The sequence below is a fragment of the Brassica oleracea genome, chromosome C8 (genome assembly GCF_000695525.1).
Source record: "Brassica oleracea var. oleracea cultivar TO1000 chromosome C8, BOL, whole genome shotgun sequence".
Taxonomy (NCBI): Eukaryota; Viridiplantae; Streptophyta; class Magnoliopsida; order Brassicales; family Brassicaceae; genus Brassica; species Brassica oleracea.
The window spans coordinates 18350588-18363330 of NC_027755.1; the positions used below are offsets into that span (position 1 = coordinate 18350588).

At 37.7% G+C, this 12743-nt stretch overlaps 1 protein-coding gene and 1 pseudogene across 2 annotated transcripts; one reads left to right on the forward strand and one right to left on the reverse strand.

Moving 5' to 3' along the window:
• Positions 1-155: 155 nt before the first annotated feature.
• On the forward strand, positions 156-6109 carry LOC106308835 (annotated as a pseudogene).
• A 4232-nt stretch (positions 6110-10341) lies between these two features.
• LOC106312493 lies at positions 10342-11386 on the reverse strand. Of its 2 annotated transcripts, XM_013750041.1 has the most exons (6): positions 11319-11386; positions 11021-11116; positions 10860-10917; positions 10676-10800; positions 10514-10546; positions 10354-10428 (listed from the first exon to the last, which is right to left on the reverse strand). In XM_013750041.1, the coding sequence occupies exons 2-6, from the start codon at positions 11074-11076 to the stop codon at positions 10377-10379; spliced, it is 324 nt and encodes a 107-aa protein (XP_013605495.1). In that variant the 5' UTR covers positions 11077-11116; positions 11319-11386; the 3' UTR covers positions 10354-10376. The 2 variants fall into 2 exon arrangements, with proteins under 2 accessions (XP_013605496.1, XP_013605495.1); XM_013750042.1 differs by lacking the exon at positions 10514-10546 and having other exon boundaries at positions 10342-10428.
• Positions 11387-12743: the final 1357 nt, after the last annotated feature.

Consider the following 12743-nt stretch of genomic DNA (forward strand, 5'->3'; position numbering starts at 1 on the left):
CATTTCACGGTCCGGTCCTATACAAGAAAGAGTCTCTGTTGCTCTCTATAAATAAAATCCACGCATCGAGAGAAAACAACATGCCATCTGATACTTCTTTTTCTCCTTTTGGAAGTATTTAAGAGAACCAAAATCACTTAAGAGGTGAGTGATCAATGAAAGGTGCAATGGAAAAAGTGAGAGAGATATGGAGAGAAGGGAGGAGAGTAGGAAAAGAAGACCCAAGAAGAATAGTTCATTCTTTCAAAGTGGGACTTGCTCTTGCTTTGGTCTCTTCCTTCTACTATTATCCACCTCTCTACGATAACTTTGGTGTCAATGCAATGTGGGCTGTCATGACCGTCGTCGTCGTCTTTGAATTTTCTGTAGGTTAGTCCGACATGTGATCAGAACCAGCCCCTTTAATATTTATGTCTGATATTTACGGAGTAAGTAGATTTAACATTGGTTTGGTGTGTACATAGGTGCCACACTTGGGAAAGGAATAAATAGAGCAGTGGCAACATTAGTAGCTGGAGGACTAGGAGTTGGAGCTCATCACCTAGCAAGTTTGTCCGGTCCAACAATAGAACCTATTCTACTCGCCGTCTTTGTCTTTGTGCAAGGTAACCATTATAACACTCATAACTTTATAGAGTACCAAGAAGATTCGAATTTTTGGCACATAGTCACCTCGGGTATTATGTCCAGAACATTGAAACTCGAACTGGATACTATGAATCAGGTCCGATCTGGAGCATAGACAAAAGAATCAGTCGCCTAGGATATCACAAATTTATTTAACAATTTTAGTCGTACATGTATGTAGATATTATAAAAATATATGAAGAATAAAGGCATAAAATTTTATTTGAACGTACGTTGTACATGGGCACTGTTTCCATGACTAATGCATGGTATTATATTATATATGTGTGTGTGCAGCTGCGTTATCGACGTTCGTGAGGTTCTTCCCACGGGTGAAGGCGAGATATGATTACGGGATACTGATATGATGAATAAAGAAGACCGAGTCTTTTGCTGTTTGTTTCGAGTATTTCTTGTTGTTTAAGTTATTTGAATAAGTCTTCCTCTGTTATAGGAAGTGGTTTAGTTGTTATCGAGTTTGTAGGAAGTAGTTGTACGATTTGTTATTTAAGCAACGCTTACGTTGCCTTTGTCAAAATAAGAAAACAGAACTTTCGGTTTACAAAGAGTTTCAAGTGGTATCAGAGCTCTGACAAAATCTGTTGTGAGTTCTAGGTGAAATCAAAGTGAGAAGAGATGACTGAAAAGGAGTCCTCGTTGAGCATTCCAAAGCTTGATGGAGATTATGAGCATTGGGCAATGCTCATGGAGAATTTGCTGAGATCCAAGGAGTGGTGGGAGCTGATCGAGACTGGGATCACTCAGCACGGAAGAAACGTGACGTTGACGGAAGCTCAGAGAACCGAGCTTGCAGATCTGAAGCTCAAAGACCTCAAGGTGAAGAACTATCTCTTTGCCTCCATCGACAAAAATGTTCTGAAGACGATCGTGAAGAAGGACACGGGAAAGGACATATGGGAGTCTCTGAAGGCAAAGTATCAGGGCAACACACGGGTGAAGAGTGCACAGCTTCAGAGGCTGAGAAGAAACTTTGAAGTGTTGGAGATGAAGGAGAGTGACTCAATCACTGACTACTTCTCCAGAGTCATGGTGGTGTCTAACGACATGCGGAATCTTGGAGAAGAGATGCCAGATGAGAAGGTAGTCGAGAAGATCTTAAGAACACTTGTTGAAAAATTCACCTATGTGGTCTGTGCGATAGAAGAGTCAAAAGATATCAAAGACTTGTCGGTGGATGAGCTGCAGAGTTCACTACTTGTCCATGAGCAGAACCTGAGTAAACACACTGGAGAGGAACAAGCACTGAAGATGGAAGGAGGAAGAGGACGAGGTGGTTATTCTAATGGACGAGGGGGATATCAGAACAGAGGAAGAGGCAGTTACAGAGGAGGTCGTGGAGGACAAGACAGAGGAAGTGGAAGCTTTGGCAAAAGCAACATCGAGTGCTACAAGTGCCATAAGTTGGGACATTTCAAAAACGAATGTCCTAGCTGGGAGAAGGCGGCTAACTATGCGGAACTGGAGGAAGATATCCTGTTGATGGCTCAAGTTGAGACTGAAGAAAGAAATGTGTGGTACTTGGATTCCGGGTGTAGCAATCACATGTGTGGAAACAAGGAATGGTTCTTAGAGTTTGACAACAAGTTCAGACAACAAGTGAAGCTTGGAGATAATAGGCGGATGCAAGTGGAAGGGAAAGGCAACTTAAGGTTGGAGATTAATGGTGTCATTCAAGTGATCACTGCAGTCTACTTCGTGCCGGGGTTGAAGAATAATTTGTTATCTGTGGGTCGGTTGCAGCAGAAAGGGTTGAGGATCATAATCGAGGAAGATACGTGTGAGATTTGGCACAAACAACAGCGCATGCTGATCATGCACTCTGTAATGACCACAAACAGGATGTTTGTAGTAACTGCTATCGTCAAGGAGCCTAAGGAAGCACTAGAAGCAAATAGAGTTCAGAGTGTGGTGAAAACGTTGGAGGAAACTTGGCACAAACGCTTCGGACATCTGAATCACAACAGTTTGCTAACGTTAGCAGATAAGGCAATGGTGGAAGGTCTACCAAAGATCAACATCAATGGGACAGTGTGTGAAGTATGTATGAAGGGGAAGCAGATTAGAGAGAAGATACCAAAGAAGAGTCTATGGAGAGCAACACGACGACTGGAGCTGATTCACAGCGACATATGCAGGCCTATCTCACCCACATCTGAAAGCGGCAAGAGGTACATAATCAATTTCATTGATGAGTATAGCCGAAAATGCTGGACCTTCTTTCTTGCTAAGAAATCAGAGGCGCTGAGAACCTTCAAGGAGTTCAAGAATGCTGCAGAGAGGGAAAGTGGGGAGCTGCTTGTCTGTCTCAGAACAGACAGAGGTGGGGAATACAACTCCAAGGAGTTTCAGGACTTCTGCGTTGAACACGGTATCAAACGGCAACTGACAGCTGCATACACGCCCCAGCAGAACGGCGTTGCGGAAAGAAAGAACAGAAGCATCATGAATATGGTGAGGTGCATGCTGTTTGGTATGAAGGTACCGCTCAGGTATTGGACAGAGGCAACGCAATATGCTGTTCACATCCTCAACAGAAGCCCAACAAAGAGACTAGGAGAAGTAACACCAAGTGAAAAGTGGAGCAATCACAAGCCGACTGTAGAACATCTTCGTGTGTTTGGCTGTGTAGCTTATGCGCTTGTACCTTATGAGAAGCGTGTGAAGCTAGATGAGAAGAGCGTGGGATGAATGACGGATTTAGGGAAGATGAAGTACTTTCTAGGTGTGGAGGTTATACAAGATGAGGCTGGGATCTTTATAAGTCAGAGAAAGTATGCTCTGGAGACTCTGAAGAAGTATGGGATGCAGGACTGCAATGCTGTGAGAAATCCGATGGTTCCAGGCAACAAACTGACAAAGAGAGGAGCTGGAGAAGAAGTAGATCCAACGGCTTACAAGCAACTTGTGGGAAGCTTGAGGTACTTAACAGCTACTCGACCTGATTTGATATATTCTGTGAATGTGGTCAGTAGATACATGGAGAATCCAAGAGAGGAACACATGATGGCTGTCAAGCGAATCATGAGGTATGTGCAAGGGACTGCAGGTTTCGGAATTCAGTACTTGCATGGTGGAGAAGAAAAACTTGTGGGGTATGTGGATAGTGATTATGCAGGCGATGAAGACGATAGAAAGAGCACATCAGGTTTTACATTTATGTTTGGAGGAGGAGCTGTGTCTTGGAGCTCAAAGAAACAGCCCATCGTTACTCTTTCTACCACGGAGGCAGAGTATGTTGCTGCAGCAAATGGAGCTTGTCAAGCTGTATGGATGAGGAATATGTTAACTGAAATCGGGTTTGATCAAGGTGATGGTACGGTTCTTTTCTGCGACAACAGTTCAGCTATCAAGTTATCAAAGAATCCTGTGCTACATGGAAGAAGCAAGCATATACATTTGAGGTTCCATTTCTTAAGAGAGCTCGTGAATGAAGGTATCATTTCAATGGAGTATTGTTCAACTCATGAGCAATTAGCAGATATCATGACAAAACCGGTAAAGCATGAAGTGTTCGAGAAGTTAAGGGCAGACATTGGAGTAATATTGAAGGAAGGTTAAACTTGAGGAAGAAGTTCAAGTTTAAGGGAGGGATTGATGAATAAAGAAGACCGAGTATTTTGCTGTTTGTTTCGAGTATTTCTTGTTGTTTAAGTTATTTGAATAAGTCTTCCTCTGTTATAGGAAGTGGTTTAGTTGTTATCGAGTTTGTGGGAAGTAGTTGTACGATTTGTTATTTAAGCAACGCTTACGTTGCCTGTGTCAAAATAAGAAAACAGAACTTTCGGTTTACAAAGAGATTCATGATATTCATATTGACGTTCTCACTGATATCAGTGTCGGGGTTTAGAGAAGACGAGATATTGGATTTGGCGCATAAGAGACTATCTATCGACAGTGATAATGGGAGGAGTCAGTTGCGTCCTTATCTCTATCTTTATCTGCCCTGTCTGGGCTGGACAAGACCTTCACTCTCTTCTTGCCTCCAATTTTGACACACTCTCCCACTTCCTTCAAGGTTCTTTCCCTAACTTAATTATGGTTTCATTATGTAACGTAATACCTCACAATACTTCCCCACCAAAAATATGCTTTTACTAAATCTTCTTAAAAATATTCCTAGATATTTATAAAATATTTGTATTACTTTTTTAAAAAAGGTAAATAAATATTGTGGTAATTTTGAGGATATGATTTTGAAATAAAAATTTGGAAATTGGCAGAATTTGGGGAGGAATATTTTGAAGCGACAGATGATGGGGACGTCAAGGAGGTGGAGAAGAAGAGAAAGAATCTTCAAAGATATAAAAGTGTTCTCAACTCAAAAAGCAATGAAGAAGCTTTGGTGTGTAGTGTAATCTTTCTTTACCTTCCCGATTCACTATTATAATTATACCATTTTGGAATATTGACGGTTATTGTTAAATTGTGTTTAGGCTAATTTTGCAAAATGGGAACCGCGTCACGGCCAGTTTAGATTTAGGCATCCATGGAAACAATACCTTGCCGTGGCTGCATTACTCCGGCAGTGTGCCTACTGGATTGATGCCTTGAATTCATACATTACCTCAGATTTTCAGGTATTATTTCAGATTTGTATGTAGCATAATATTTGAAACAATAAACATTAATAGAGTAATATGTTATATATATATGCATGTTAATCTATACGAAATAATATATATGTTTGCATGTAAGTATAATTACCAATACTTATATGTAAAATGCATACTGATATTTTTACTCTATGTTTTATATATATCGTAAATGTTTATATGGATGTTTGTTTTGATTACTGGTACTCAATTAATAAGTATATATATATATATATATATATATGGTATTATACATAATTTATATTCCTTTTAGGTTTTAGCCCTCTAATTGTTTGTGATCTATTATTCTCTATTAGATCCCAATGGACATCAAAAAGAAATTAGAAGAACCGTTAGCAAAAATGAGCTCGGAGTCAAGAAAATCAATGAAAGAAGTGTCAATTTCATCAAAAAAAATGAGAAAATCATCATCTTATGATATTCATGTCTTAAACTCACAATCTGCATGCAAAGATCTTACTACTTTACTCAAAACAGGCATCTTGAACGATGTTGAGCCTCTACAAATGATCGCATTAATGACCACAGTCTCTCTGCTCATTGATATTGTAAACTTAACCGAAAAAAACGCAGAATCCGTACATGAACTCGCATCCGCTGCAAGATTTGAGAACAAGAAGAAGTCGACCGTGTCAGATTTTGTAAGCACTGGTCGCTCTGTGCCAATCAAATCTCAAGATGATCATGTTGTCACAATCTTATGTGATGATGATATATCAAACACTGTTGACCAATCGCGTGTAGAGAGTTCCGTGGACTCTTGTCACCATGTCGCCATAAAGATTGATGATGAGGATGATTCAGTACATACGAGTTGTGTATCATACAGGGCGGCTCAACATTCCTAGGAGCCCTAGGACAAAATTTTTTTTTTAACTTTTAAAATTTATATACAGATAATGTTTAAAATATATTTAAATTTAATATGTAATATTTTATATATATTTGTAATGAAAATAAAATTATATATATCAAATAACTTATGGTCCTTTATAATTTTATTTATTATATTTATAATATTTTTATATATAAAAATCTATATTTATAAAAAAATTGGATCCTTTAATTATTATTATACGAGGGGACATGGGCTTGAACCCGGGACGATCGCACCGCTAGTCGCCCCCACTGAGCCGGCCCTGGTATCATATGGTCAGACTAATGCTAGTGATATTTTAGATAGTGGTAATGAAAGAATTAGTAATAACTAACTATTTATTATAGGATTTAGGTGAATATTATTAAATAAAGTTCTTTTGAACAAGCATATATTATAATATGTGGCCCTATTATGGCAGATACGAATATCCGTACAGAAAAAGGTAAGAATCCTTCTTGCAGTAGATTATGAATATTTGGTATAATATGAAAATATGAAAATTATAATATATGCTTTTCTGTCTATGAAAGTTCAATTAATTAAATAGATATTGTGTACGAGCAACTGATTGATAAGTGTTAATGCGATGTGTCATTATTAAACCCTAAGAAAATGTTAAAGGAGGGCCATGTCCTCGTAAACTCAGGGTCTCGTGCTCGTTTGTCTATTGCCTTTTTACTGTTTTCCAACTGCTTTTTCAAACCTCTTGCACAAAATGGCGGGCAAATTAAAGTGGAGAGTAAGTTAATAAGTTTTAGGTATTTGTCTTCATTATTAAACTTCACTTATTTTTTAACCTTTATACGAAAACCATTGGATCCAGCAGATTCCAAAGATACATTTCTCTTCACACTTTTTATTATTTCATTGAACTTGTAAAAATAGTTTCAACAATGCTACACCCGATCGAAATTCAACTAGAACCAAAAATTAAAATAAATAAATCTACTGCAGTCGTTGGATTCAATGGTGTGTTTGTCACATTATAAAATATGTTTGGGTTAACATTATTAAAGCTAACACATGATAGAAAATTCCGCTTATCATGACTGCTCCACTTATCAAAAAGCTTTTGAGAGGCCTACAGAATTTCTGCAATTAATCTTATATCAGCTGTGCACACAAAAAAAAAGAAAATCGTATATCTGTTGAATTCTAATTCCATAGTTGATTAAGCAAAATCTATTTTTATTATAAAAATGTTAAGGACGTTCCAGATTAAACGAAATACTAAAGAACCAACAAAACAAAACCAAAATCTTAGTGATAACGACTTTAATGCGTATCGAGTCAATTGATTTATTTTTTGTTACTTGATAATAAAGTCTCCAATGATGTGATCTTACCCGTACGTTTCAAGTTAGAAAAGGTACACTTTTTAACATTTGTGCCCAACATACACGCGTTTTTAAGTTTCTTTTTGACCTTTTTAAACGTTTTCACAAGATGGATTAACATATTATACGATGTTCTGAAAATTGTTAGGGGGTGGTTTGTAGTTAAGCATTTTGTATAAAAATATTGTTAACACGGACATTTAGGTTAGTTTTTTCTTTTTTTCAAAAATCGGTTTAAAAAAATTGTTTCGCTTATACTCATTTGCCGAGTAGGCGAGCTAAGAACACCCATATTATATGTTTATTATTTACTATTAGGGACACAAGTAGGTCATCAGTTACGTAGAATAGCACCTGACGATTGTCATAAACCAAAAGAAAAATCCCATTATACGGTTCGGTCTGGTCCAGTTTTATCGGACCTTAAGTCCTCTTTTCTTCCTAACAAAGCCTTTTTGTGATCCAAGGCCTTTTTTGTTATGATCCATAAACAGGTAACCATGTCAAATAAAGGTAGGCCTAAATAAAGGTGTGATTTGAAAGAAGGTTCGACTAGTTACAATGGGAGATCAGATAAGCTTACAATACTTTGTTGTAAAAGTAAAAGATATGAATGGTTTGTTGTAAAAGCAAAAGATATGATGTGGCAAAATCAGTGTTGAAACTTATTAACGGGTGTTGAAAAAAAAAATGGATTCTTCTTATATAACGTGGCGAATATTGATTGGACCAAAATTTAGAGAGAGAAAGAGTTGCTTTAGACTAACTTTTGTTTTCATCTCAATTATTTAACATCAATTATTTCATAATAACTATAATTATATATATATATATATATATATATATATTATATCAAAATTCATCATTTTTATGCTCTATATATAGATGCTTGTTTCATTTTGTTATGATCCATAAACAGGTAACCATGTCAAATAAAGGTGTGATTTGAAAGAAGGTTCGACTAGTTACAATGGGAGATCAACAGTTGATAAGCTTACAATGGTTTGTTGTAAAAGTAAAAGATACGATGTGGCAAAATCAGTGTTGAAACTTATTAACGGGGGTTGAAAAAAAAATGGGTCCTTCTTATATAACGTGGCGAATGTTGATTGGACCAAAATTTAGAGAGAGAAAGAGTTGCTTTAGACTAACTTTTTTTTTCATCTCAATTATTTAACATCAATTATTTCATAATAATTATAATTATATATATATTTTATATCAAAATTCATCATTTTTTATGCTCTATATATAGATACTTGTTTCATTTCATTTCATTTGAATACAGAAAAAAATTCATTTTTTTTAGTTATAATATATGTAATCACAAAAGCATAAAGTAAAAGTATGAATAAAGTTGGTGGAACATGGTTAGGAATGTCAAACAGGTTGATCCGTCCCATCCTGTTCCGTCCCGCAACGGGCTCGTCTTCGAGCGGATCACGGCGGGCCAGGCCCGCACGGGCTGCGGTCCTTAAAATGACTGACCAAACCTGTACCGCAAAACATGTAGGCCTTTGCGGATCGGCCTGCGGGACATAGAATTACAAACGAACATATGGCTCCTGAACGCTTCAAGATATGATTCAAGGCGCTTTATCAGTTTCATGACGAGTGAGTTTAGTCGATGATTGAACTGGATAAGGCAATACACTTGTTAGTTGAAGATTTTAGTTGGATCAAAAAACTAGTTTATTTAATTTTGTTAGACTCCAAACATTTTAAAAATAAACAATACTTTAGTTGCTGAATTCAAATATTATAACTCATAAGTTCATAACAAATGCTTTAGTTTTCTGAATCCAAAATTATATAAAACCAACACCAAATCAAAGATGCTAATCCCAAAAATAAATAAAAAGAAAACACCAATCACACTTCTTATTCTTCATCTTTATCACCAACAAGCGACAAAAGATATAAATTTCTCTTCTTCACCATCAACTTCATCTTCTGCAAATAAGAATAATAGAAGTCAGTTAAAGATATATTGAAACCTAAAACTCCAAAATGTATGATAGTGTGAACAAATACATATAGGCAAAACTATGAAAAACCCATTGGGGGAACTAGATCTTCTTCTTCGGTGGAAAGTGAGTTTTCAAACTTCTTATGATGACTCGAAGAAGCTCCACAAGTGCAGATCGAAGGCGCTTGGGAGACCGGAAGCATCATCGACCCTGAAACCACCATCACCGGAGCTACATAACGTCGAATCGCCTTCTCTCTCTCTCTCTCTCTCTCAATGTTTTAGGCGAAATCAAAAATGGGGACTTAGGGTTGCGGGCCTTTAAAATCCCGCAGGTTAAGACCATCCCGCTTTCGATCCGTCCCGTTTTCGACCCGTCCTGCTTTCGACCCGTCCCACTTTGAACCCGTCCCGCGAAGCCCGCAATTTTGCGGGCTTACCAAATGGAGGCCCAATCCCGCCCTGCAGCAAGCCTTTACGGGCCAGGCCCGCGATCCAGGTCCTTGATTGCCGTCCCTAGACATGGTGTTCTAATTTTTTTAAAACAAAACCATTGGAGAGAATATGAATTGAGTGGGTGTTGAATTATGATGTGGAAGAAAGAAAAAGTGATGTGTAAGAGAGAGAAGATGATGTGGAGTGAAAATAGGGTGTTGTAAACATGTAACCAATGTATATAGTCTGAGAGGTGACGTACACTTAGGTTTGTGAGCATCCAAAAAACATGTAACAGTTTTATTTTTATTTTGCTAAAATTTGAAAAAAAATAGGTAACAGTTTTCATGCCAAGATACATTTGACATGAATATGAATACAAAGGGTTACATTTTAACCCCCAAGAAAGGTTTTACAAATTACAATCACACAAGACAACCAAATAGTTTCCCAATGCTCTCTACATATCCTCTTATTTCCATCAGTACTTGCTTTCATTGGTTTGTCACTGCCAGAAATGGCCACCACTGTGCCTTACAGCTCGTCCTACACAAAGATCAGACTCATAAGTTTTAACCATTTTCACAACAATTAAATATCTTTCATGGATGAGATAGAAAACACCACTTACATGGTAATCATCCATGTAATCACGTGGATTAGGCTGCAAAAACAAAACAAAGTACCATTATCAACATATTCAACTCACTTTCTTTCTTTCCAGAGACAACAGAGTTAAGATTGAGAAGAAGAAGAAGAAATACTAATAGAGTTTGATCAATGGTGTACGTACCCTTTTGTAACGCCTCCTCCTGTCTCCATACCGGTGGTCCCTCTCCTTCCTCTACGTTCCCCCTTCTTCTCTGGCCTTCCGTGATTCCTGTGATTGTTAAAATTTTGTATGGCCATGCAAAAAGACTAAGATACTTTACATAGAGAAACAAGAACCTGTTTTGTAATTAAAAAAAGAAACGAACCTCTTCTTCTCTAGCTTTTCTCTCTTTCTCAGCTTCCAGCAAATAACTCCTTCTCAGACTGGTGTGTATATCATATTAAAATTTTAAAATATTATATACATTTTCTATACAAAAACCACAGAGAAGCAAAAAAGATAATCAAAGGCTTGGAGGAATCTTACCTCCCTGTGCTGCTCAAAATAGTCATCCACCATGGTTCTTGCATATTGAGGGTCATCAGTGATCAAGATATTGTCAAATATCGAACCAGCCTTCACCTGCAATATTAACAATCAATCTCTCAATTAATCTGCACTACATGAGCTTTTGACCCTGGTCTAAGATGATTGATTTTTATCTTATCTTTCTTTCTGTTTTATGTTCCACTAAAAATTTGCAGTGACTATTATATAACTCCCTGGTGATGGAGTACTAAAGTTAATAATATTGGATACCATTCAAGAAAGATCTAGAAGTTACCTGCCATACTTCAATGCCTATATATTTAATAGGCTTCAGGACATAAAGATCTGGATCATCTTCAAACTCTATAAGGCAAAAAAAAAACATATTACCAAGAAATTTCCTTGCTCCCTTGGGGTTATCTAAGGTTGCAAAAAAAAATTCTTACTTTTTGTGTGTGTAACGGTGAGCTTAGACACTGTAGACAGCAAGTAGGAATGGGTGGAAACAAAATTCTACCTCTCTAGAGAGACCAACCAATTTGATTAGATGAGTACATATCAAAGTTTTGTATTTGTGCATATATGATCTTGAACCAACATTGAAACCTAGTCAATGTTCAAAAAATTGCTAGGTGATTAATGCTTAAACACCTTCTAAACCAAATTCCTTTTAGTAAAATTATATCAAGACTGATTTATCGTTTAGGCGGACGTCACGCTCACGCCTAGCTTTTGTGGTGTGGTGCACCGCTAAAGTTAGACTCAATGCACCGAAGAAAAGGGGAGAGAGCTCAGCCTAATAGCATTCTTCAACGCGATCGTTTCCAGAGATCTTTGATGAGCTATATTAATCTCCTCTCATTCGTTAATTAAATATCTTATACACTGTACTACTATAATATACACAGTACAATATACTTAATGACTACCTGCTCATCTAACTAATCCAGCTAAACATAATAAACTTTCGTTTCACTGAGGTAGGGCTTAACTAGTACCCAACTAACTAGAACAGGTTCCATATGGTTAATTTAATAATATTATTTCACTTAAAATATCATTAAACCTTCAAAGTTCATGCTGCACCGCACTAGAGTCTTTTTTTTATAATAATACGATAACATTTTCACGAGTCCCGGACAGTGGACGAGAATCTCTATAACTCCCCGACCGTCCACGGCTAATGGGCCTCCCACGTCCGCTCTTTCGGCCCGTGGGTCCATTCCGTTCCAGCGATCGGTCCGTTAATTTTTCTAAAGGCTTGAAATCATTGTTTACTGACCCTACAATCACCACCCGACCTTTTCTCATGCTTTAACCTCACTCGCATTCTATCGCGAATCACTTCCCGATAGATCACTCATCCTTCCATTACTCCAGCTCAATCACGCTTAACTCTGGAGTTCTTTCAGGAAGTGCTCCGGAAAAGGTAAGTAAACTTTGGTGACATAAGTAGCCAAATCAATTCTCTTAAGCTTTTTCACTTATCACAACTCGGGATGTTACAATTCACCCCCTCTCAAAGAACGCAGCGTCCTCGTTGCGCTCCACGACAGGTCTCAAGACGCCTCTCAGGTCAGAACTGAGATGGCTAACCAGCTCTCATACCACTTATAACGCCCCGACCGCCCACAGCTAATAGGCCACCCACGTCCGCTCTCTCGGCCCGTGGGCCCATCCCGTTCTAGCGATCGGTCCGTTAATTTTTCTAAAGGCTCGA

Coding starts and splice junctions, on each gene's coding strand:
- LOC106312493 (XM_013750041.1), bottom strand. CDS start 11,076: ATGACCCTCAATATGCAAGAACCATGGTGGATGACTATTTTGAGCAGC. Junction 10,547..10,675: donor GGAGGAGGCGTTACAAAAGG/GTACGTACACCA, acceptor TTGTTTTTGCAG/CCTAATCCACGTGATTACAT. Junction 10,429..10,513: donor ATTACATGGATGATTACCAT/GTAAGTGGTGTT, acceptor ATCTTTGTGTAG/GACGAGCTGTAAGGCACAGT.